Below are 26,601 nucleotides of genomic sequence, written 5' to 3'. Positions count from 1 at the left end.
TAAATGGCTTCAAAATTTGTAATAAAAACTGGGTTTCCTTCTGGCTGAGATGTTGAAAAGGGTCAATTCTGAGGATCCTAGAAATCTATAAATGCATCCATCATTCTTAACCTGGGGATGCTTTCTCATCTGGCTAAACCCTCATAATCACGGAGTCCCAGGGATGTTATTTTACTGAAAAGCCTTCCGCGGGTTTGGCATTTCAAAGCTGGGTATTCTCCAATCACGTGGAATCTTCCAGACATCATGTGAATCATCAGAGAAAATTACATTCCATTCACAAAGGTTGAAGGACTTTCTCATTCTCCAAAAGTCAATAATCCTTGAGGGCCAGCCCCTGCTGCGTGTAAGTGCGTCCACATACCGCCTAGCATAGCAGGCACACGGAAGAGTCTGTTGAACTGCTCTGACAGCTTGTGGCATAAGTACAGTGTGGCTGTGAAGAAATGACATCATGGCTGACAAACAGACCATATATATTTCTTTCCGGCCAAATGAGTGTCATTGTTCCGAGTCCCCTGAGTTAGATGCTGTGCACTTACTCCAGCAATGTGACATGCGTTAGGTGGGTTTTCAGAGCCAGGCAGCCAGCCCCTCGGTAGCTCATGCCTCTTGCCGTTTTCTACCTCCGGGGTGTTGCGGCACTGAACGGAAGGACGCTTTTCCTTACAATGACCAGGGTGTCCATTCTAATACGAAGTCTGGGCACCAGCGACCAGGGCCGTGCTACCGGCTGTAAGGAACGCTGACTGACTGCAGCACTGACAGTAGATTTAGAATAAGACTGTGTTGGCTTCTCACGGTCATTACCTCTGGGGGCAAACGTGCAGTTGAAGGAGTTCAGGGGGAAGAAGGTCAGAGTAGGTGGCCGTCACATACTTTATGCAGGAGCTCTCTATTCAAAGACTATTTCGTTAAACAGAACACGGAATTTTCAAGTCCCGATGAATGAGAGTCAGTTCCTTCCAAGTGCCCTGACTGATGACCCGTTTCCAAAGAGCTGGGTAAATCCGGGAAGGCCTGTCTCTGACCATGGTCTTCCTCCTCTCAGGGACTTGTGTCCGGCTCCTCTCTGCTTTATTCCTTTCCTTTTGTCACACGCCCACACGCCTGCAGAAGTCTCCTGTGTTCACCGCTCCTAGCTCTTCTGGCTCTGGGCTCCCACGGAACTTGCGAGCAGGCAGTAATTCACAGAGTGCGCAACCTGAATGGCCTTAGCTTTCTGTGCTAAAAACCTCCTGAGCGCCCCTATATGCTCCTTGAAGGCAGGGAGAATAGCTAATGTGCCTTTTGGTCCCCTCTTAGCTAAGGAAAGTGGCTTTTCTGAGGGTAAGGGTGGACTGACAAGTCTTGGTGGAGACAGGAAGGGCGATAAAGAAACGACTCTTCACGCAGCTGCGTCTCCCATGACCTGTTGGATGGCAAACTGCTCACTCTGGGTCCCCTCCGAACAGTGGCAGCCCTCCTTCTGGGGTCCTCCGTGCCTCACCTTTAGGCATCCTAAAGCAGCCCTTGCTGTTCCCTGCCCCGGGGCAGTCCCAACTGGTGCCCTAATGTTCTGCTGTCCCCTTCTGGAACTTTCCCCAGAACTCAGCTCACCGGCAGAGACAGCTCTGGGACCCAGGCTGGCTCTGCCTACCTGGTCCCATGCCTGCCCCACCCCACCCCATCCTGCAGGCCCCGTGTGCAGCCTGTCAGGACAGAGGAGGGTACACCGAGCAAGGGCAGTTTCCAGTACTCCAAAATCGCCAGCAAAGCTCAAGAGCATTTAGTTTTCTCCTGCCTGACACCAGCCTTCTTTTCTGCAAGAAGTAGCTTTGCTGGATAATGGAGGGCTCTCAAATAACTGGCAGGGACCCTCTCCCCTGCTCCCCCTAAGGTTTCTCAAGCATCTCCCGCCCCCCCCCCCGCTTTCTCTTGCAATCCGTCAGTGACCTTGAGCCCCCATTCCTTCTACCTCGGACACCTCGGTCCTCTGCCCTCTGCATCCAGGAGGCAAGAAAAGAGAAGCCCACTGAGCTGCAACTTTCATGTTTAGTTTAGGATGAACAAGGTTAATCTAGAATTCTAAAGGGACTACCTCAGCGCTTCTCCTTTCTCCCAAAATGCCTAACAGAAAGCAAAATCAAGAGGGAGAGTTTTCTCCCAAACATTTTATGTGTTTCTTTTGCTGCCATAGTGTCAATCAAAATTAATCATCATCATCATCATCATCATCATCATAACTAATTGTATAAAAACACACTCTTATCTGCAGGGATTTTCTTTGTGTTGCTTCTAACCAATCTCCTCTTGAGAGGCGTGGATGTGAAGTGAGGCAAGGTGGCTTCCTAACTGCCCCTCAGGCTAGCTAGGACTGCAGTTTCTGAAGCAGGAGAGCATGGCTGGCATTTCAACCCCACTTGGACTCCATGGGTTTCATCAGGATCGGATCCCTCCTCTGGGGCTGAGGATCCCGGGAAGGCACTTAAGATCAAATGGTCAGAGACCAAAATAGTCTGTCTAGAAGCCCTTGCTGAAGCTAAGAGGAGGCGGCCGTGAGGAACTAGCTCACCCCAGGGCCGGGCCAGGGCATGACTGAAAGTTCCAGTGGGTCGGGGTAGGGCCGTTGGCCAAGGGGAGGAGGTGGAGAAAGGCTGCCATTACATTGGGCGCATTCGCGGACTCCGTGGCTCCCCAGCAAGTACCTTAATAAACGCTTCCATACAGCCGTTAAATAGTTTATGGCTACACACTGAGAGAGGCCTAGGTCTCCTCATTTTCTGTGGTTTAGGGGGAAGACAGGGGGGCCTAGGGAAAATGGAACAAAAGAAATCAAGAAAGCAACCAACGCAAACATACAACTGGGAAAGACGCTCTTAAGACCCATGGCTGAAGGAGAACACAGAATGCAAATGGAAGCCCCTGAACCCCCAGCACATTGGTGTCCAATGCTCCATCTGAAGGCCTTTGGATGCATAAGGGAATCTTAATTTACCCACAATGTCAGGCAGGAGCAATGCTCGCATCACACAAATGCATTCAAGATCACAGGGGGAAATAGTATGTATCCAGGAAACCACTGAAACCCCAATCGGAGGCTGTCATCCCACAAAGCTGACCAGATGGAGGAGGAACCAGGGGACAGAGATGTAATCTGTAGCCTGAGAAAGCAAGGCACTTTCAATGATGATTGGAAGGGTTAATTTTCATTACTTTGGCTTAAATTCATCACCAAGCCTCAACTCCCAATGTACCAGGGCACTGAGCTTTCTAATGCCTCTTGGCATTTCAAATGCACTTGACTAATCTTTATTTCATTGATCTAAGAGCTAGGCAATTATTATTCTCATTTTAGCGATGAAGATACTGATGCCTTAGAGGGAGGCTACAGCTTCTTGGGGGTCCGCGCGTGATGCGGGACGATGACTGTATCCTGTTCTTTTGTCAAGTACACCTTTGACTGAAGCGCTTTCAAATCCATTATCACACTTAACGTCAGCTCAACCCTGACGTACGGTCCCATTTTACAGAGGTAGACTCTGAGGCCTAGAGAGGGGGACTGGCAGAGCCAGGTCCCAAACTCAGGCCTCTTTGGCTCCAATGCCAAGATTTTTCCCACCAGGTCAGCCATGGAGCCTTAGGGCCCGTTTTTGTTTTGTTTTGTTTTGTTTTTGTTTCCAGCCTAGGATTCTTTCCATCCCATTAACCCTTGCCAGCAGAGGACCCGTTGGGTCAGGTTGAAAGTGTCTTGCTTTACTTAGGATCTCCATTCCCTGTGCTGCACTCTTGGCTCCAGGGAGGGGAAACCATACCACAGTTCACCAGTATCAGTGAAACAGCCACAAACACTGGACCAGTTTCCAGAGTTGCTCACCATGCATATACCTGTGTTGGCTTATTTGCTCATCTTTCGCCACCCAAGTTGGCCTGACTCAAGGCTGCCAGCCTTCCAGGGCAAAGGGCTTTCTGAGGTTAGGAGGAGGGCCCCTAACCAAGAGAGGCAATTCGTTTTCAAATGGCCTGGTTCACAATTTGGGGAGCAACTAGTGGGGACCCAGCCTGGCACAGATAAAACGTCCACATGTGACGAGCAAAGACCTGGCCCCCACAGTCTTCATTGATTTCTGTGGATGGGCAAGAAATCTTATGGATTGTGGAGCCAATCAAGGTGGAAGAGGTTCGTGCTGCCTCTGCTCACTGGCCTCGCTGTGCCTGTCTTCTTCAGCAGCCGGGCCGTCTAGGGAAATCTAGTCAGCTTCTCCTACCTGTTTGGGTATTGAGCAAATGCTGCTAGCTGCAGGACATGCATGGGCAAGGACACAGCTGAATCCAAATATCATGCCACCCAAACACTGGAACCAAAATAACAGCACAGACCAAAATTTTGAAAAGAAACAACAAGGCAAGACTATTTCGAGCCCATCTTGGATCTATGTCAATTTGGTTAGCTAAGTCCATGTCATTTCTTTTTCACAAGTTGCTGAATTTTTGAGGATGCGGGTATGTGGGAGTGGTATTTCTTACAATGGATCTGCTTTTGAGCTTCCCAATGCCAAAAGAGACAGTAAACAATGTGACACAAGGCCATAGGTTTTAAATCTTGGGATCAGGGATAACGTGAGGCGAGCAGCTGCACCACCTCGTTTCCCTAGTGTTTGGGGTTTCTATTTGAGCGTTCTTAGATGGCTTCCTTATCTCATGCATGATACCCTCACAACAACCCTGTGAGGCAGGCAAGACTTACTACATTCACTTTAAACATAAGGCAAATGAGCCCATGAGAAATTAAGAAACTTCCCAAGGGTCACACACAAAATACGTGACTGGGGCTAATTCGGCTCTTCCTACTCAAAATTCTGGTATGAATATGAAATTGGGAAGTTGACTTCATCACAGAACATCCTGTGGCCACTTTAAATTATCTATTGAACACCCATGGGAAGCAAAAGTAGAGATTCTTAATGTAGATGTTGGACACCCCGATATAAAAAAAATCTAGGGTGCCCAGCTGAAGAGTGTCCTTAAAATAAGTGGAAAGGAGATTTTTTTCTTTACAAAATGGAATAAAGGGGGAAAAGGATACTCTTCCCATTTCTCCTGCCCAATCCAGAAAGCAAAGGACTGTGCAAATCACAACGGGATTTCCTTCTCCGTGTGGTGGCCCGTGCACTGACCGGAAATCTCTGACAAGGAAACGTAGCTATCCCAACTTTGCATGACATCAAATCAATTTTGACTTACTGAAGTGCTGGGTGGGGCACAAAGTGGGGAGCAGGGGGGCAGCTCAGCCAAGGAAAGTGGGGCAGCCTAAGCCTTCCATCTCTTCTGCTGCTCAGTTGCAGAGCAAAACGGAAAGAAAGAGAGAGAGAGAGAGAGAGAAAGGCAGGGAAAACAGGAACAGAGAAAGCCACGGAGAGGAAGAGAGAGAAACCAGAGACCAATGTCCCCTTTCTGCCTTTCAACCAAGATGAAAAGTAACATATATTGGCAACATAGGAATCGGCCTCAAAATTACTCTGTGACCAAAAGGGTAGTGATTAAAACGTTCCCTAGGTAGCCCAAGAGATGTGTGTGTGAACATCCAAAATGGGGGTAGCACTGTGTTCAGTGGCAGTCAGGCCCTTGGAAGGGTGCATGAGTGTGCGTCAGGCTGCATCTGTTTGGACAAGAAATCTCAAGTGATTTCACGGCTAATCCGAGCCACGGGGACAAGCCAGCCTGGGTTAGGGAAGCCAGTCTGTGGTTGGAACAAACACAATTAAATCCTACGCTTGCATCTGGCTATGCCATTTACGCACACACTGTTCAAGGGCACTATTGCATCTGGTCTGACTACTTTACAGGGTTATGAACTGGGATTATTCTAAGTTTGTTAAGTGTGAGAAAAAAATGTAACGTGCTGCAGCCCATGTGCAAAAATTGGTCGGTCTATACAGGGTCAGCAGCAGCTTGGCTAAGGGGACCTGCTCAAAGGATCATCCAAAATGACACTAACCTTGGGCAGGAAACCGCAGAAAATACAGTGAGCCATAGCATAGAAACATCGCAGCCAGGGCCTTTAGGATTAAATTAAAAACCACTTCAAGTTGGCAGGGCATTGCCATCTTAAACAACAAGTTTAAAATGGTTTTTGGAAGTAAGGGGAAGCTTTTAGTTTACCAACAAAGTTGTTTCTGACCTTGGCCAAGGGCCAGAGTACAGATGGCTGGGTTTGTGGTTTACTATATATCTAAGTGGGAGGTCTGTAGTCCCAGCTTGCATTTCCCAGGCCCTGGGTCAAAGAGGGTGTGGAAGACTACATCTCAGATGGCTTTTTTAAAAAGCAAAAAACACGAACTTTTCTCTGAGGTAGACCCTGGGCCCTGGCCAAGGGTTCGATTACAGATCTCTCTGGCAATCTGCTGGAACCATCTTCGTTTGCGTGAGTTCTAGGAATTAGGAGGAAGCGAGGGATGGCTCAAGTTATCCCCCATCTGCTTTCCTATTTGCAGACTTTGGTGTAAAATGTGGCTTCTGTTGTTTGGGGACTACAACATCCTCTTGCCAGAAAAAATGAAATAAATAAATGAGGAGTTTGTTTCTGAAAGGCTCTTAGAAAGTGACCCTGCACATCTGCGGGCCCTCGTGCAGGAAGGCCCTCGCCTGGCATTACGAATCGTCCTGTCGCCCCCAGACGGGCAGGGCCCAGCAGAACAGCTGCAGAGCTGAGCTTCTGGAAAGCCCTCCGTCTCTCCCACCCTGGGCCCAGCGAACTGAAAACCTCAGAGCTTTCCAGGCCTCGTCTCAGCCAACTATCATCCAGATGAGCAGGAGGGGGTTGAGGGTTCATCTTTCCTCACGCCAAGTATAACAGCTTTCCAGGATTCTGGGCCCCGGGCTCGATTCGTGTTGGGCAGTGGGATAACTACTGCTGGGAACTCGGAGAGGGATGGGCTCTAAGGAACAACTCAGGCAGCAACATGGCTGCTTATGGATTTCAACCCTCTGAAAGTAGAGGAAAGGTCCAGTCTCTGAAAGTCAACCCCTCAGCTACCAGCTGCTGAGTGGAAAGTGTCCACTGGCTCTGGTCTGCTCAAGGAAAAGCGCAAAGGGTAATGTTGAGCAAGCTGGAGAGAAAGCAGAAGTTGCCCATTGGTTACTTTCCCAGCAAAGGGCTCCCCCATCAGTCCATCCAAGTGCCCAGGAGCTCTGAAGCCAGGGCTTCGGCAGTAGGGGCATCTGTGCGCGCTTGTGAGGCCCTGCGCATGCATCTGCCCACATGTGTGCCATACGAGCCAAATCCAAAGCCTTTAGCAAATGGGGACCCCAGGCCGGGCCCTCCGCCCGGGCTGAACAGTCTGCTCAGCAGCCACGGAACAGATGGTGAAACAGGTCAACAGCTACCCCCACAGCCTCTGGCCTCTACTGGTTGTCTTCAGCCACTCTGCAATATATATCACTGCCCCACCAGACGGGTAGTGCCCACGGAAGGTACCCCCCCCCGCTTTCCCACAGCGCTGGGAAAGGCGCCTCCCCGGCACCGGCCTGTAGGGGGCGTGGCTTCACCAGCACAATGCCAGCACAAGCAGAGCAGCCAGCCTTCTCTCTTGCACGGGCTGCACCACCCCCCCCTGGAGACACTGGGGAAGGGCTAGCCCACCCTTAAGAACAGCCCAGCTTCTCTGTGCTCCTCGGCAGCACCGGCCTTCCCCCCTTCCCACCTTCCCGCCTCTCCTGCCCCACCCCCCCCCACCTCAGGCAGCAGGTGGAAACAACCCAGATCCCCAGCTCTTACCTGGTCGTGCCACATTCTGCTCTCTCCCCTGGAAAGAAAAGTATACATTGATGTTAGACTGTTTCTTTCTTTTTTCACCAGCGAACATTCATCTTTTCCCCGAAACAAGAAACAACTGAACTTAATTATTTGTGAAATGGGAAATCTAATTATGCCTAAGTACTGGTCTGCTGGAAAGAACGGAGTCTCATTAAACCCCCAGTGCCTGCTATCTGTAAGGCTATGTTCACATAAATTTCATTTTGTGTTGTTCATGTACATTTTTCCCCCAGCAATTTTCAAACTGCAGCCTGCTGACCACGGGCTTCAGAATTTTCTGGGGATGTTGTTAAAAACGCAGGGGTTTCTTGCTTTCCCAGGGGCCTCCTGAATCAGAATCTCTGAGCTAAGAAGCCACGCGTCCGCATTTTAACAAGCACCGGGGGCGATCCCTTCTGTGCATGCTAAAGCTCGAGAACGCACGCACTGCTTTCTCTCAGCAAAGGTTTGTGAAGCACCTGTCCTGTGCTTGGCCCTGAAGGGCAGCAGCCACAAGAAGGTATCTACCTTCTTGTTATTCCTCAACCCAGCCACATCCCCACCCCGACCTCTCCTGCCTTTCTTTGCAGCTGAAGACCTCGCTTCCTTCCCTGGAGAAGAGAACCAGTAAGATGGGTCTTGGCACGCTTCTGTAAGACGCACCCGCCTACCTGTGCCTGCCCATCACCCTCCACCTCCCGTCCTGGTACTCTGGGGAAGCATCCCGATTCTGCCAAGCCCAGACCTCCTCCCCGTGCCCTGGGTCCTACCCCACCCACCCTTCTCGGGACCTCTGTCTCTGCAAGTGCCCTCCCTCCACCTCTAACATCACCAACCTCCTTTCTTCTGGAGCATTTCCATCAGCATACAAACACGTTCCGGATATGCACAATCTAGCTTTGAAACCTCCTCTGGGCCCACTTTATCCCTCTAATTCCATTCCCATTTCTCTCCTTTACAAAACCTGCTGATGGAGCTTTCTGGAGGCCCTGTGGCTTCCCACGCTCACCCCACGGCAGCTGGCTTCTGGCCTCACCATCCACAGCGACTGCTTGCTCTGTGGCCGAATCCACTGTCTTCTCTATTCTTATCTGACTTCTCAACACCGTCAACTCAGTGAATCACTCTCTTCCTCCTACCAAGTGTGTTCTCCTTGATTTTCATGACTCCACACTTGCCAGGTGTCCCTCCCGCCCACCAGCCTGTTCCTCAGTTTCTCTTGCTGTCTCCTCCTCATCTGCCCCCAGGAGGTGTACCCAGCTCTTTCAACACACCCTCTTTGGGCGACCTAAGTGCTTACTGAGGACTCCCTGATCTTATCTCCGGACCCTCCATTCCCCTGAAACTGCAGACTCCAAGGCACTGACTTCTTTTCATTTTTAATGGCTTTATTGAAGTGTGAGTTACATATCAAAAAGTTCGCCCATTTGAGATGTATGATTCAATAATTTAGTAAATATTCAAAGTTGTGCAGCCATCACCACAATTCAATTTTAGAACATTTTCCTCACACGAAAAAGACTCCTGGTGCCAATTCACAGTCTCTCCCTCTCCCCCTCTCCAGCCTATGACAACTGATCATCTATCCTCTGTCTCTATGGATTTGCTTATCTGGACGTTTTATAAAAGTGGAATCATGCAATCCAGTCTTCTGCGCTGGCTTTCTTTCGCTTAGCATCTGCTTTTGAGGTTCATCCACACATGATTCAGTACTTCATTCCTTTAATGGTGCAGTTGAGAACCCCTAGGCCAGGCTGTCTAATAGAAATATAATGGAAGCCACAATTTCTAGCAGCCACATCACAAAAAGTAAAGAGGGGCACCTGGGTGGTAGCTCAGTCGGTTGAAGGTCCAATTCTTTTTTATTTTTTTTAAAATTTTTTTTTAATGTTTTATTTATTTCAAGGAGAGAGAGAGAGACACAGCGTGAGCAGGGGAGGGTCAGAGAGAGAGGGAGTCACAGACTCTGAAACAGGCTCCAGGCTCCGAGCTGGCAGTCAGCACAGAGCCCGACGCAGGGCTCGAACCCACGAACCGCGAGATCATGACCTAAGCGAAAGTCGGACACTTAACCGACTAAGCCACCCAGGCGCCCCTGAAGGTCCAATTCTTAATTTCAGCTCAGGTCATGATCCCACATTTCATAAGACAGAGCTCCACATTGGGTTCCATGCTGAACATGGAGCCTGCTGGAGAGTCTCTCTCTCCTCCCTGTTCCTCTGCCCCTCCCCTGCTCATTCTCTCTCTCTCTCTCTCAAAAAAAGTAAAGAAATAAATGATATTAATTTTAATAATGTTTAGCTTAATACATCAAAAATATCACTTCAATGGATATTTGTATAAAAATTCATAAACTATTTTGTAGATTTTTGTATTAACTCTTTGAAATCTGGTTTTCAGCTTATACATCTCAATCCAGACTAGCCACGTTTCAAGTGTTTGACAGCTATACAGCTGGTGGCCACCATATTGGAAAGCTCTAGACTAGAATCCCATCCAGCATTCACATGGGAGAAAAAAGGACTTTTTTAAAGCAATTTTTAAATTTTATTTATTTTGAGAGACAGAGAGTGAGATAGACAGTGTGAGCGGGGGAGGGGCAGAGAGCGAGAGGGAGAGAGAAAATCCCAAGCAGGTCACACGCTGTCAGTGCAGAGCCCAATGCAGGGCTGGATCCCACAAACTGCGAGGTCATGGTCTGAGCCGAAATCAAGAGTCGAATGCATAAAAAGGACTTTTTAAAAGAAAGAACTGAGCATTTATTTTCTCTAGAGAAAACAATACTGAATGAGGATGGGGGAAGAAACGGGGGTAAGAACAGAGTAACATAAGTCTGAAAATAATACTTGGGAGGGAATCAACCACCATTCTTTAATTCCTGACCAATGCCACAAGAAGTTACAAGGGTTACTACGTTTGGTTGAACTGGAGCCAAAGACCAAAGCAAAAAAGGCTCAAAGTTAGGCAAAATGGACATATCTCTTCTGCATAATCTTATTATGTGTCTGGAGTCTCAGACAAATTCCCACCAGATGCCAACCTGAGCTACAGGTTTCATGCAGACCCAAGACCCTGAGTTGCAGCTAATGCAACCCATGAAAGGGGTCAGCCAATGGCTTCCATTGGCTAGAAAACACACAATTTCCCTTATGGCTACAGTGAGCTGTGCAACTCTGACTCCAAAGGATACCTACGAGGTGCTTCCTGTTCCACCTTCTCTTGGTTCCAACACTCACGCGTGCTGTTCCCTCTGCACTGACACTCTTTCCTCAGTTGTTCACAAGGCTGATGCCTTCTCATCCTTCAGTCTCAGCTTGAACATCCCCTGCCCTCTGAGGCTTCACTGCTCACCCAACATAAAGCAGGTCTCCCATCCCGCTCGCTCCCCCATATGAACAAGTGTTCTCTATCTCAGCCCCAATGTCCCATTCATGGCACTTAAAATGGTTATAGTTCTTTATTTCGTAGTTTGTTTACTGTTTGAGGTCTCTCTTCCCCATGAGGGCAAGAATCTTATCTGTCTTGTGTTCACTATTCTCCCCGTCCAGGCTGAGCATAGCATCTATGCTTTGGATAATGGATGGATAGATAAATGGGCAGATAAGGGCAGAAAGGGAAGCAGTGGGGAGGTAGGGATCTAAGTGCCGAAGTCCTGCAGTGGAACGTCAGAAACATACTCAAGGCAGACCTTCCTCTGGCAAGGAATCAAATCTACTCCCCTTCAGCATTAGCTCTCAAGAACCCCATTACCAACATCTTTTGGAATCTGTTTTCGCAACTTCTAGAAACCAAAAATGTCTGCCCTTTACCTTCTGAGATCTGTTGGGGTTTTTAAAAATAAATTTTGTAGTTAGTGGCCCAGTCATTTTCGGAAGGTCAAACTGTCTGGTCCTGGTGAACACTGGCTCCATAATGTGCTACTAAATCTTGGTCTGAAAAGGTTACGTCTCATCCCTTTTACAGACAACACACTATTCATTCTTGAGAGGCTACTGTAAATTGAAACGCCACCCACATCTCGGGTATAAACCCTGGAACCTACAGACTACCCAGAGCAGTAAAAAGGTCAGAGATCTAAGACTCAGGATGATAAACTAAGAATCCTGTGGCCAATCAATGGCATACCAATAGCCATGAGCACAGAAGACGCATTCTTGTTCCCAAGATGTGTCCATGACGTTCACAACAAGGAATGCCAACTTGCAGGACATCTAGAAGCTTCTTGACTTATGTGTCTGGGATCAATCTTGTTAAAAATTTTGCTTCTAAGTTGACCCAAAAGACCTGCGTTTCCTCTAACTTGTGGCTTCTTTGAGCCATGCTGTCAAAAGATTACTTAAGAGAAACGGATTACATGACACATTTCATTAAAAATAACAACGCTTGGTATCTTTTTAATCAAAATAGTCTGCGTGGCCCCATATTTGTCACCTGCTTCCAAAATTTCCAGATTGTCCCTCCCAATACAAAATAGCCCTCAGAGGACATAAAAAGGTCACTGATGCAGGCGTAAACCTACCCCGGCCCACTCTTAGAAAAGCTTTCTACTGAATGGAAGAGTCAGCATGTGGGGGTAGAGGTGAATCATCTGTTGACACTCAGAAAAATGAAGGAGCCAAGCTTCTGAGCTCGCTTTGGGCTGCTCAATTTTTTCCATGTCCCGTTTGCCCAACAGGCAAGAACGTACCGATCTAAGTCAGTGCACTTCCTTCCCTTTCACCCAGAGCCTTAAGAATCCACCTCTACATTTATCAGGCAGTGGGGATACAAAAGTGACTCAAGATTTTGTCTCAGCTGCAGTTCTTTCCGGTAATTGGACAATTTATTAACTTTAGAAATAATAATGTACCAGCGTTCATTACTTGTAACAAATACTCCATACTCACTCAAGATGAGTTGTTAGTGACAATAACAGGAAATACTGGATGTGGAGTCTATGCGAACTAGCTGTACTATCTTTGCAACTTTTCTATAAATCTAAAACTATTCTAAAGCAGGGGCACCTGGGTGGCTCAGTTGGTTAAGTGTCTGACTTCAGCTCAGGTCATGATCTCACAGTTCGTGGGTTTGAGCCCCACGTCGGGCTCTGTGCTGACAACTAGCTCAGAGCCTGGAGGCTGCTTCGGATTCTGTGTCTCCCTCTCTCTCTGACCCTCCCCGGCTCATGCTGTCTCTATCTCTCTCTCAAAAATAAATAAAACATTTTTAAAAAATGTAAAAGAACATCTAGTTTTCTAAAACCAGGGCTCCTGATTTTGAAAATACAAGTAGCCAACCAACTCACATGGACCTGCCTTTTGGTACATGGCTCTGAGAAACAGCCTCCAGCCCCCCGGGCCACTGGCTATAAAACCAATCCTCCTCTTTAAGGCTGGGCATGGGAGCTGTCCCTGTCACACCACCTTGGCTCCTCCCTAGGACTTTCTGGCTCTCCTACTCCTCTGCAGCCCCACTCTCCCAGCCCAATATGGAAATGTCAGGATGGGCAGAACGTAGAGGGGTATAAGGGGAAGTGAAGAAAAAGCCCAATGCAATTCACTGCTTCCACCCTTACCCCCAATCAATGCGGTCTGACAAATGTATACACCTGAGTATAGCCAGCACCCAAATTTTTAACACTCCCAGGAGTTGCCCAGCTAGAAGACACAAAACTAATCTATGCTGACAGGAATGGGATCAGTGGTTGCTTGGGGTGGAGGAGAAGGGATTCACTGCAAAGGGGTTCAAAGGAGCTTTTGGCTGACATAAATGTTCTACATCCTGATCTAGGTATTATATGTTTGTCACAATGGATTTCTATGCAAAATGGGCGGATTTTATTGTATATAAGTTATAGGTCAATAAAGTCCATTGAAAAAAATTCTACTGATATTAGTTTTAAAGTCCTGGTTACTACTCCAAGCCCCAGTTATTCATCTTTCTTGAAGCCTTTCCGGCTCTTCTGGGCCCATGGTGACCCCTTCCTTTCCTGGCTCATACTCTTAAGAGTCTGTACTGTTCACCAGGCAATTCATCTAGTATTTGTGTGACTTAATGTTATCGTTTAAATTTTTTATGAATTCATGAATTGTCTCCTCACTAGGTTAGAAGCGCCTTGGGGCTGGGAAATGGTGTGTTTTCTCACTGTTTCCTCTAAAGCATGGGGCTCACAAATGCCAAGCATCTGCAGATTCCAGCTCACACCCCCCACACCCGATTGGTGCCGAGTGGACAGTGTCAGGGGAGACCCGAGTGGCCAGGGCACAGCCCCGAGAAGGTGCACCCGTCTGGAGAAGAGTGGGATGCCATGCCCCACGATGACTCTCACCAATTACACTCCTCATCCCCTGGAAAGCTCCTGGGTGATCCCTAGGCCTGATTCAAGCCGTCATCTCGGGATCTACTGGCATCATCACCTTGGAAGTTCCTTGTTTCCTGGATCCCATGCTCTTTTTCCTTTCGGAAGAGCACACCCTGCAGCCTACACACCTCTCCACCAGAATACAAGAATATCTCTGGATGTGGGGCTCCAAGCAGGCCTCACAACTTCAGAAATGCCCCGTTCAGCTCCTCCTCTCATAGCTGAGACTCACATCAGTTTCCAGGGCCACCAGGATTTGCTGCAAACCATCCCCGACCTTAGGGGCAGGCTCGTGTCCTGGTCACCTTTCCATTCACCCAGTGACTATTAACTGAGTGCCTAGTGTAAGCCAGGTATTATTCTAGGCACCAGAGATAAAGTGGTGGACAAAATAAACAAGGAAGTCCCTACTTGGATAGAAGATATGAGACAGTTGGGGTGAGGAAGTACCCAAAGATAATAAATGAACAAATAATAAATATGGTGTTTTCACATGGTGATAAATGAGATGAAGAAAATCAAACAGAGAGTGTGTCGGGACAGAGGTGGTGATTTCTTGAGGTTGGGTGATAAGAGAGTCTCACAGAGGAAGTGACATCTGTGCCGAGACTGCTGAAGGATAAGAAGTCACCCATTCTGAGATCTGGGGGTAAGGGCATTCCAGGCAGAGAGAACAGCAGATACAAAGGCCCTGGGGCAGGAATGAGCTCAATGAGTTTTAAAGGGCAGAAAGGAGCTTCGTGTGGCTGGAGCACAGAAAGGGAGTAGAGAATGATCAACACGTTCAGTGAAAAAGACAGCCTTCAAATGATATAAGGTCTCATGCACTGTGTGAGAGCACTTGGGATTTTATTCTAACTGTCACTGGAAGCCTTTGGGCAATTTTAAGCCTACTCCCCACATCCCTCAAGGACCAAAATACACATATGGATTTTTTCTTTTCTGGACCCAGACTCCTGGCCAGACACTCCAGGAGTATTCCTGGCAAACAGTGTCTGCTAAAAAACATCAACGCAGACGTCTGTGCTCCTGGATTCCCACCCCCTACCCACTGCAGACCCCCCTCTCGTTACTTTGCCTTGGACTCTCCCTCAGAACCTATACTAACATGGCGGCCCCATGTTCTCTGCAGCCAGACCAGACCTCTCCCATCATCTGTACCGGCCTGCCCAGTCCTGCGGGGGGCTCTGGTGCCAGGCCTCATTCGGCCGAGGGCCCCAGGCCTCAGCTGAAATGGCTCAGGGGCCACAGCAAAACACGTGGCCCTCCTCACAGGCCTGTGCCACCCAACCAACTCACCTTCACCCAGGGTCTGCTTGAGTAAGTCATGCTTGGCCTGTAGCTTAGTGATGAGGTTACTGCCGTTCACATATTCTTTAAATTTCTGTAAGACACAAGGCACAAGCACATTATGGACTGCAAGGCCACGTCACGTGGTCTCTGCCTCTGGACCCGAGCGCTATGCCGGGGAGGTCAAAGGGAGATCACGCCCCCCTCAGGGACCCCCGCGTGGGGAAAGGAAGGGCCTCCGACTCGCCCCTCCCTCGGCGCTGCTCCATCAGCCCCCAGCCCCGCTGAGCGCGGCTGTCCCACCCTGGGCGTTTCGGGGCAGTGTGGGGAACACAGAGAAAGCGCAGGGGGAATGCGAGCAGTGAACGGGGCTTTTGTCAGGGGAGGACCGCGGACTGCGCTCCGAGCAGACAGCTCTGTTAGTCATCGAGGCTCCACTGTGCTTCTGGGCCACGAGCAATGAAAATGGGAACCGTCTCTGGGGACACACGGCTGAGGCAAGAGCGTTTTATCAGATCTGTTCCAGAGGAGCCTCTGAAGGAGCCTTCCTTTCATCTGGCCCCGCTCTGGAGGAGGAAGGGCTTCAGAGGCCCCCTACGACATTCCTATTAAAATAACCTGAACTGCACTGGGGGATACAGTTTTCTTCTCTTTACAGAGGAGACGGGTGAGGCTGGCATACAGAACTGATCTGCCCCACGTCCCTGGGACTCCCAGGCTGCCTCAAGTTCAGGGACCTTGTTATGCCAATGTGCTTCTGAGCAGCGCAGACGGACAGGAGTCACCTGGAACAGAAACGCATCTACCTGTGCCCAAACTGAGCCCAGCCACCCCTCAGCACAAGGATCAGCTTTCCTCGGCCCACCCTGCATCACGCAAACACAGCCCCAGAGCCCTCTCTGCTGGGGCGGGTCTTTGCTAGGCTGTGGGCCGCTTTGGTGGGGTCCACACCCAATTTGTTTCCAGATCCCCAGTGCCTACAGCCGTGCCTGGCATAGAGCCAGTGCTGAGACACTCTGCTGAAGCTCTGATCTCGTGGGGGCTGACACAGAAGAGTGGGAAGAGAGACGATAAGCTAATAAAGAAAGTAACATACACAACTGGCCAGAGGCCGGTGAATGCTATGGATAAAAATAAGGCAGGAAGGGGGGACTGGGAATTAGGGCAGACCTCACTGCATAGTTGCCATGTGAACCAAGGCCTGAAGGAGGTGAGGCAGGGGCTGTGTGGGTACACGTGGGCACACAGGGGAAGGGACACTTTCAGCAGATGGAATGGCAACTGCAAACGCCCTGAAAATGAAGGCACAGGATGGAGTGATTGCCCCGAATCTGCCAGCTAGTTTCTCACAGAGAAATCCATTTTCTTGCCCCAGCCAGGAGGCTTGGAAAAGGGTGCAGAGAAGCGAACAGGTGAACTATAGAGGCTCAGGACACTCCAACATGACCTGTAAAGGAGCATCTGGAACATCACCATCATCCTATCGACGACAGTTGTCGGGAAGGGGCCCAGCGGGTGGGGGCTGACGTGCACAGATGACTGGGGTCACCTCACCTGGCCCCGCCTTGACAGGTTTCTGGAACGGTGGGGCTGGCAGGAGACAGTGGTCCCCTCTCTCGTCAACCACAGTCCTTGGCTCCTAGGACCCTGTCGCTTAGGTATTAGGAAGCACTCCCCCTGGAACACCTAGCAGGGTTCAGGCTCGTACTTCCGGTCCTCATCACAATCTTGGACGGCAAAGAGTAGGGGGCATCATCATTCCCATTCTTGCCAGAAAGGGGCAGAAGCTCAGAGCTGTGGTCACTCAGAGTGCCACCTTGGGCGGCTTACTCCCTCCCTCCTCAGGGCAAAGTGATCATTGACCTGCGATGTTTCCGCGAGTGTGGCGCCAGCGGGGGAGAGGGTCAAAATGCAGATTCCAGCTCAAGAATATCGTATTTTACACCTGAAGAAGGCACTACAGAGGACTAGAGGTGTTCAAATTTCCAGGGCCCACCCCAGAGAGGGTGGTATGCTGGGAGCCTACATTTTCAACAAGCTTCCTACACGATTCGAATACTCACTTCAGTTTGATGAAAGCTCTCCCCTAGGCTCTCTCTGGATGCTTCCAGTAATGACACGCTCTGCTCTGATCAGTGTTGAAAACTTTGCCATGAGAAGCAGAGCTGAGGTATAAGCAGGTACTTTCTCCCTCATGCCTTGCTACCTCCAGCAGTCAAAGCTCTAATCCCAACCATGTAACTCACACCTGGATGGGTTATTGACTGGTTGGTGGAAATTATACCCCAGGGCTCTGGAGTCCATAGACTTTGCCTACTTTTTCCAAGCTTCATCCAGGCTTCATACATGAACCATGATGGAAAGAATACTGTCAAATTGTACCGATGCTTGTATTAAAAGGAATATCATGTCCTTAAAAATGCCTAAAATAATGTCAGAACATCAAGTCATGAGGTGTACTAGCCAACCAGGTTGATAGATTAGATATTAAAGTTAAAATACAACGCCCATGACCCTTAATCATGAACACTGGTAAATTCTATCTTTTACTTTCAAGCCGGCCAGGCCCCCTTTTCTCTGCTTTTGCCACCCAATTTCTTTGCTTCTGCTGCCTTAGTGAATTCATACTCATGCGCACTCCTTACTTAATCTTTGTGACCCATAAAATTCTCTTTGTAAATATAGTAGGTCCCCAGTGGAAGTGGTGAACCCCAGAAATTGGCATGGGCTGATTCACCCAGACTAGTCTTATTTTCTTTCTTGAAAATAACAAAGTCAAACAGTGATGACTGTGAAATACAATACGTGTAACTATTTGTTTTCACCAAAGGATTTGACAAGGTCCATCACAAGACGGAGCTGGGTGTCAGGACTGGGTGCGTTTGTGGCTCATTAAATGACCACCATCTGGAAGTGCTGATTTAGTGAATCACTATCAGCCTAGTGGCATGTTTTAAACAACTCTGTCTTTGGCCTTGGCTCTGGCATACCTATTCGTTTTTTAACTGACAAACTTTAAGGTATGACCATAAGCCACACTCACGTGATCTGCATAAAACATAAGTCTGAAAAGATAGCACGTACGTTGAACAACTGCAGCAAGGTCTTGACAGTCTGGAGCCATGAACTAAATCCGTCAAGAGGAAATCCCGCTGGTAACTAACCTAAGACTGACCCAAGATATCACCTACCCATCCTTTAGCAGGAAGGTAGCCTAGTTTAACGGCAGTACACAGGGAGAGAGATTTAACTGATACTAACTTAAAATATATATATATATATATGATCTTAGTTGTAAGAGAATATTATGAAAATGTATATGCCAACAAACTGAACAAGATAAAAGAAATGGATAAATTCCTGCAAACATACAACCTCACAAAACTGAATCAAAAGGAAATAGAAAATTTGAACAAGCTGATTACCAGCAATGGAACTGTATCAATCAAAAAACTCCCATCAAACAAAAGTCCAGAGGCAGATGGCTTCACAGGTGAATTCTACCAAATATTTAAAGAAGACTTAATACCTATTCTTCTCAAATTATTCCAAAAAAAAAAAAAGGAAGAGGAAGGAAAGCTTCAAGATTAATTCTATGAGGCCAGCATCACCCTGATACCAAAATTAGATAAAGACACCACAACAAAAGGGAACTGTAGGCCAGTATCTATGATGAATATAGATGCAAAAATTCTCCACAAAATAGTAGCAAGCTAAATCCAATAATGCATTAAAATAATCATTCACTACAATCAAGTGGGACTTATTCCTGTGTTTCAAGGATGGTTCAATATTCACAAATCAATGAATGCGATACATCACATCAATAGGAGAAAGGATAAAAACTATAGATGCAGAAAAAGCATCTGACATGTAAAACAAAGTACAACATGGATGTTGGTGTTTCACGATCAAAACCCTTACCAAAGTAGGTAGAGGGAAAGGACCTCAACATAATAAAGGCTGCATATGAAAACCCACAGGAACGAGACAAGGATGTCCACTCTCACCACTTTTATTAACACAGTACTGAAAGCCATAGGAGCAGCAATCAGATAACAAAAAGAAATAAAAGACATCCAGATTGGTAAGAAAGAAGTAAAACTTTCACTATTTGCAGATGACATGATACTATGTATAGAAAACCCTAAAGCCACTACGAGAAAACTACTAGAATCATGAATTCAGTAAGGCCACAAGATACAAAATCAATATACTACAGAAATCTGTTGCATTTCTATACATTAATAATGAAGTAGCAGAAAGAGAAATTAAGAATACAATCCTATTTACAATTGCACCAAAAATAATAGAATACTTAGGGATAAACTTAACCAAGGAGGTGAAAGACCTATACTCTGAAAACTATAAAACACTGATGAAAGAAATCAAAGTAAAAACAAAGGGAAAGATATCTATGCTCATAGATTGGAAGAATTCATATTGTTAAAATGTCCATACTACTCAAAGCAATCTACAGATTTAATGCAATCCCTATCAAAATACCGAAAACATTTTTCACAGAACTAAAACAAATAATCCAAAAACTCGAATGGAACCACAAAGACCTCAAATAGCCAAAAAAACAATCTTGAAAAAGAAGAACAAAACTGAAGCCATAATAACCCCAGATTTCAAGATCTACTACAAAGCTGTAGTTATCAAAATCGTATGGTACTGGCACAAATAGAGACATATAAATCAATGGAACAGAATAGAGATCCCCGAAATAAACACACAATTATATGGTCAATTAATCTGCAACAAAGGATGCAATATGCAATGAGAAAAAGAAGAGTCCCTTTAACAAATGGTGCTGGGAAAACTGGACAACTACATGCAAAAGGATGAAATCGGGCTACACTTTCTTACACTATACACAAAAAAAAACTCAAAATGGATTAAGGACCTAAATGTGAGACTTGAAACCATAAAAATCCTAGAAGAGAGCACAGGCATCTATCATCAGCTGTAGCAACATTCTTCTTGATACATCTCCTGAGATAACGGAAACAAAAGCAAAATAAACTACTGGGACTGTGTCAAAATGAAAAGCTTCTGCACGGCAAAGGAAACAATCAACAAAAACTAAAAGACAACCTAGTGAATGGGAGAGGATATTTGCAAATGGCAATATCCATTCAAGGTTTAGTACCCAAAATATATAAAGAATTACTACAACCCTCCAAAATCCAAATAATCCAATTAAAAAAAGAGCTGAAAACATGAGCAGACATTTCTCCAAAGACATCCAGATGACCAAGAGACACATGAAGAGATGGCTCAACATCACTTCATCATCAGGAAAATGCAAGTCAAAACCACAATGAGATACCACCTCACACCTGTCAGAATGGCTAAAATCAAAAACACAAGAAACAACAAGTGTTGGCAAAATGTGGAGAAAAAGAAACCCTCTTGCACTGTTGGTGAGAATGCACACTGGTGTGGCTGCTGTGGAAGACATTATGGAGATTTCTCAAAAAACTATAAATAGGATTACCATATGATCCAGTAATTCCACTAATGAGTATTTACCCAAAAAAATGCAAAAACACTAATGTGAAAAGACATATGCATCCCTATATTTATTGCAGCATTATTTACAGTAGCCAAATCAAAACAGCCCAAGTGTCCATTGATAGATTTATGGACAGAGATGGTATATATATGGACAGAGATTTTATATATATATATATGAATGAAATCTTGACATTTGCCAGAACATGGATGAATCTAAAGAGTATATTGCTAAGTAAAATAAATCAGGTGGTCAAAGACAAATACCATATGATTTCAGTCTTATGTGGAATTTAAGAAACAAAACAAACGAACAAAGGAAAAAAAGAGACAACCAAAAAACCAGACTCTTAACTATAGAGAACAAACAGATGGTTACCAGAGGGGAGGTGGGAGGGAGGTTGGATGAAACAGATAAGGGATTAAGAGTATATTCATCATGATGAGCACTGAGTAATGTATGGAACTGTTGAATCACTATATTGTACATGTGAAACTAATATAACACTGTATGTTAACTATACTGGAATTAAAATTTGTAAATAAAAATAAAAACAAAACAAAAAGAATATGATCTTAGAACAGATGAAAAAGAGAATAAATAGCACCTAGGGTGGGAGGAGGTGGGAGTTTAGCTCTATTCTGTGCTGGTCGGGCCACTGCTCAAGAGTCTCACCTTAGAACAGGCATCGACAAAAGGAACAAGTTCAGGAAAGAGTCACCAGGATGCTGAGGCCACTCAAAATGAAAGCTTACGAGGCAGGATTTGCAGTATCAGGTATGTGTAGCCCAGAGAAATGAAAACCTAGCTCCCTACAAGCACACCAAAGACTGTCTTGTGGAATTAGCCTCCCTGGGTTGACCCAAAGAACAGGATCAAGATGAATGATGAGAAATCCTAGTGAAGTAGAGATAACGGAATACATTATAAATCTACTGCCAGCCACAGGCCAAACAAAAGGGCTATTTGAAGAAGGAAGGATGTTTTAGTCTTTGGGCTGTTCAAGAAGAGATGGGATGACTTTTTGGTAGGGATATGCTTGAACGTCATCAAGCATCAGATAGAAGATTCGAAGTCCCTTACACCCCCAAAATTCTATGTTTGCTAAACACATGCTGAATTAAAACCCCATCCTTATGCTTCCTGGCCTCAACTGAATGGAATGTAGGTAATCTGGGATTTTACATGAAGGGCTGACAATTCACCAGCAATTTGCACAGGTCACCCAGGGCATGGTTTCTAAAGCTCACACCCAAATTTAAGACACCCCATTGTGACAACCGTACACTAAACTTTAGGTCTGTTGTTTGGGCTTTCACCAGGCTAACAGCCATTTGCCTCCCATCCTACTGAACACAACTCTCTAAGTTTTCTCTAGGTTAACTGCGAATAACCATCAATCCAGCATCCATGTGGATGCTCCCCACTGGTAATTCGCTTTCTTGCATCTTACAAAGCAAGTTCATTTGAGAAGCCTGGTGGAAAATTTTTAGCTGTAACTGATCCACAGGGTTTTGCTGGCTCCCACTAGCTTGGGCTGCTCCCCAAAAGTCACTGCCAGCAGGTCAGCAAACAGTAGGTTCTGGGTCCAAGACACCACTTACTGTAAAATAAAACATTTCTGTTTCTTGCTGGTTGGCTCTTCTTTTGGCAACGTTAGTCTTGCTCATGTAGGTCTCGGAGGCAGCCGACTTCACAGACTCTGTAGATCGGCTGTGTTGGAAGGCGTCAGAGACGTCAAAGTCCTCCACGGTCAGCATGTCCTGCAAGGTCTGCATGGTGGCATCCAGGGTTTTTCTAACCTGGAGAGACGCAGCGTGTCAACAAAAACCCTTCAGCCTCAGAATCCCTTTCACACCTCAAAATCCCTCTCCCCACTTAATTTCTTCCATGTATAGCCTCTAGGAGGCGGGCAGGACAAAGATGATCATTCCCATTACACTGATGTGTAAAATAAGGCCAGCGAGCTGGCTGGGGTGAGAACCCATGTTGCCCAATCTAACATCATTTTACTGGATTGCTTCTGCCGAAGGGAACCTTGGAGAATGTCGTGACGAACAAGGAAGCCAGGTTGCTACATGTGTTTCTCTTTTCCTGATTATGTAGCCCCCCACTAGCTCCTCCAATGGGAGGCAGGTCCCTTGTGGAGAAATATTCTGGGTGCTCATCCTGAGAGAAGAGGGGACACAGTCTGGATAGGATGAGGGGCCATCCTCAGTGGACAGACTCTCTGGCTATCTGCCCCTGACTTATCAAAAGCCTGACTGAGAAAAGAGAACTCAAGGAAGACAGTCCTCCAGGATCCCAACTTCTCTCCTGGAGTCCCAACTCCCTCCCCAGAAGGCCACACTTGCAGAGCACACAAGCCCTGACCTCGCAGCATCCCCGGACTGACTTGTACCCTATACTCTGATGGAAGGTCACTCCAAAAACAGTCAGCAGAGAAACTGCATCTACATTCGCTGTTAAATTATTGTCACCTGAAGTGTTTCCTGTCACTCAGATCTCAACGGTCACCTCCTAGTGACATCAGAGCGCCCTGACTAACCGTTCCTAACTTAGTGCCCATCATCACCTGCTATTCTGCATACTTCTTCACTTGGTGGCTTGCTCGCTTCCATGTTTTATCTATCTTTTCTTGCTAGACTATAATCTGCAGGAGAGGAGGCACTATGTTATCATGTTCACTCACTTTACCCTGCATCTAGCAGTGTTTAGAGCATGGAATGTGCTCAATAAATACTTGAATAGTACTGGTTGAATGCACACTTGTGAATGAATAATGTATGGATCGGTTCTTTCTAACACAGCCTGACAAGAGTCAGGTTCACAATTAAGCATTTCCATAGCCACGAATAGCCTATACAGGGGAACTTTTGCTTCATTCTCCTCTCTGGGGCCCTGATTTCCAATTTAAACCCCATCAGCATTGTTATCCATAGACTGTTCCACGTAAACAACTGAAAATGCTTCAGGGGAGGATACAGAATACTTGCTTCATCTCCTCTCTCTCCTCAGGTTTGAAAAATAAAAGCATGATCCATTCCTGTATAACCTCCCCGCCAGGGACAGCTCTGATTCGTTATTGTCCTGAGTGACAATCTGTGTCATGTCTGTCCCAGCTCTGTCCTTTGTGACGGCATGGAGTAAACCAGCTCTCTTTGCCCAGGAAAGCCCTCTTGAGATGTGAAGACAGGGTCCAGGACTCCCCATCCCCAGCCATGACTGCACTTCTCGGTGATAAACCCGCCCAGGATTTCAGGTGACATTCTCCACATCCCGGTGTCCTTTCTCCAGGGGTCTCTGGCTGGCTGACATGCTCCCTGCATGGAGGCATCCAGGCTGGAATGGGATGTTTCCCGTCCGGCCTCCTCAGTCCACATCAAAACACACGGCAGCTGGTATTTCCATCTGTGCCCTCAGGGGGGCGAGCCTGTGTCACCGGCCACAGGGGAGGTGTGCCCGCCACGGCAAGACAGAAGCTCCCTGGGGCTCAGATCCGTCATACATTCGGTGTGCCCTGGGTTTTTTATTTCATTGTGTAATTTCAAACGCCTATAACTATCTTTGATGATAAAAATAACGTAAACTCAATGGAGAAAAGCACATGAAGAAAACGGAAATCACCTGTAACTCCTCTACCCAGATGTAATCACAATCAACATTTCAAAGCATTTCTTCCCAGGCTTTTTTCTTGTAATAAACACAGATACACATGCACCTACTCTAGTTTACCATACTTGGGATACTACTGAACATACAGTTCTACATCTTCTTTGATTTTCTTCAACATTATGTGGGCATTCCCCCACCCCTTTCAAGATTCTCGGTGTGCCCAGTGTTAATGGTTGTGTAATCATCCGTCTGACGGATGAACCCTAACTTCGAATGCCTTCCACGGCCAGAGTTCCAGGACAAGGCAGGCCTTTGTAAGGAAATCCCTTACGGGGCAGAGGGGCCCACTCACCTCCTCATTCTCTATCTTGAGAGTGGCCAGTCTGGACTGCAGCTGGTGGTACCGCATGAGCAATTCCGTCTGGACGGGCTGCTGAGCGCTGACCTGGCACACCTGCAATAGGACAGCCACCACCTGTCATCGCCCAGTGCTCTCATCAGCTGTGCGCAGCCAGGCCCGGGCCATCATCAACATCCCTACCAACAGCCCAGGAAACAGGCTCTGAAAGGTTAAGTGACCTACCCACAGTCACATGGCTTGTACCTGGCCAACAGCAGCCAGGAACTGGGGTCTTCCTACTCCAAAGGCCACCCTCTCACATTGCAAGCTGTGGCCCCTCAGTCATGGTCTTCTAGGTGTGTCCAACCCTTGAGGGTTTATTAAGCGCTTGAACACAATCTCATTGAGTGAGACTAGTTAATTTCGAAACAGGAAGTTATAGAAGGAGAGCAACGGGCTTGACAGAAACCAATGAAAAGGACCACGAATGGAAGCCATCAGTAAAGTGCTCCTATTCCCCAGCAGGAAGGTGCTTCTGTGAGGCAGCCGTGAGGCAGTCGCATGCTCCTGGGGTGGAGGAGGGGTGAAGGAGACACGGTTCTCCCTCCATCCACTCCACTCACGGCTCTGTTACTACCCGTGGGCTGGGCAGCCTGGCCTAACTCAGCTGAGATCATAAGGGACAGCAGGGCTCTGTGATTTACCATTAACTAGGCAACTCAAATCTCACAGTCACCCGTGGTAACCATGAGGCCAGGATTTTCAGGTCCAGATGATGGGCTGGATGCAATGGCTGAGGGACAGGCCAGAAGCTGTGGGGACACCCTGAAGAAGCCCCCTCTTTTGCAAATGAAGAAAGTGGGGAGGGATGAAAAGGAACAGCTCAAGGAGCTATTTGCATAGGGACTTTGTACAGTTTGAGTAACCCGTGTGCTGCTTTGTGGCCTGGACCAAGTACGTTCCCCCACTTACTTATTTATTTATTCCAGAACACGATTCTGAGGATCTGGGTGGCACAAAACCCAAGGGAGCAGAGCTGGTGGGAAGCCTCCCGTACGGGCAGTGCCCAGGCAAGGCTGCCGCCAGAGGGGCTACAGTGAGGCCCAGCCTCCTGCGATCCGAGGCCATCCGAGGGAAGACTGTGAGATGCTTGTGTGACGACAGGGGACTCCCTTGGGGTCCAGATACAACTGGGAAGGATGTTAAGGGGAGCTAAGGTCCTGCGTGCTGCAGGTGAGGCATGTGAGCCAGCAGAGTTAGGGCGTCAGTGCGAAACTCCCCAGCTGGGGAAGCCCCTGGACCGAGAACCTGACCTGAGGCCTCCGAGGTCAATGCTGTGCATGTGGAATGGAGGCTGATGCTCCCCTCCCCCCGCTGTTGTGGGAGCACGTGGGAGAAGAGGCAGAAGCGGCCTCGGTGTGGGCTGCTGGGAGAGGCCTACCTCATCCCCCATGTGGGGCTGGAACTCAAACTTGAGCGGAGGACAGAAGACCTGGTTGCACATGTCCATGACGGTGTGCTTGTCGCTGCGGGAGTCCAGGTTGTCTACCGCGTTCTCGATGACATCCAGCCCCTCATGGCGAGAGGTCTCCAGGTTGTACTCGGCTGAGAGGTAGGTCCGGAAGGTGCGGGCCAGGCTGGCATGAAAGCCCAAGTCACAGCACTTGGAGAGAGGCACACGACAGAAGGGCGTGGGCTGTCACGTGCAGGTGAGGGCCACC

The 26,601-nt window shown here is 47.5% G+C and overlaps 1 protein-coding gene across 2 annotated transcripts in view; it reads right to left on the bottom strand.

The window, feature by feature from the left end:
- SRGAP3 (SLIT-ROBO Rho GTPase activating protein 3) overlaps nucleotides 1–26,601 on the bottom strand; it is a 263,789-nt gene that overhangs the window by 46,558 nt on the left and 190,630 nt on the right. The window contains exons 7-12 of one of the 2 annotated variants that reach the window (XM_039231356.1): nucleotides 26,322–26,543; nucleotides 24,893–24,994; nucleotides 22,530–22,727; nucleotides 15,414–15,498; nucleotides 7,757–7,784; nucleotides 2,688–2,790 (exon numbers count right to left, since the gene is read on the bottom strand). In XM_039231356.1, coding sequence (XP_039087287.1) covers nucleotides 2,688–2,790; nucleotides 7,757–7,784; nucleotides 15,414–15,498; nucleotides 22,530–22,727; nucleotides 24,893–24,994; nucleotides 26,322–26,543 — 738 coding nt within the window. The remainder of the gene's footprint in view (nucleotides 1–2,687; nucleotides 2,791–7,756; nucleotides 7,785–15,413; nucleotides 15,499–22,529; nucleotides 22,728–24,892; nucleotides 24,995–26,321; nucleotides 26,544–26,601) is intronic. The other variant, XM_039231357.1, reaches the window with a different exon arrangement.

The sequence above is a fragment of the Hyaena hyaena genome, unplaced genomic scaffold, assembly GCF_003009895.1.
Source record: "Hyaena hyaena isolate Hyena2069 unplaced genomic scaffold, ASM300989v1 scaffold_56, whole genome shotgun sequence".
Lineage (NCBI taxonomy): Eukaryota > Metazoa > Chordata > Mammalia > Carnivora > Hyaenidae > Hyaena > Hyaena hyaena.
This window is presented reverse-complemented; position numbering and strand designations above follow the sequence as displayed.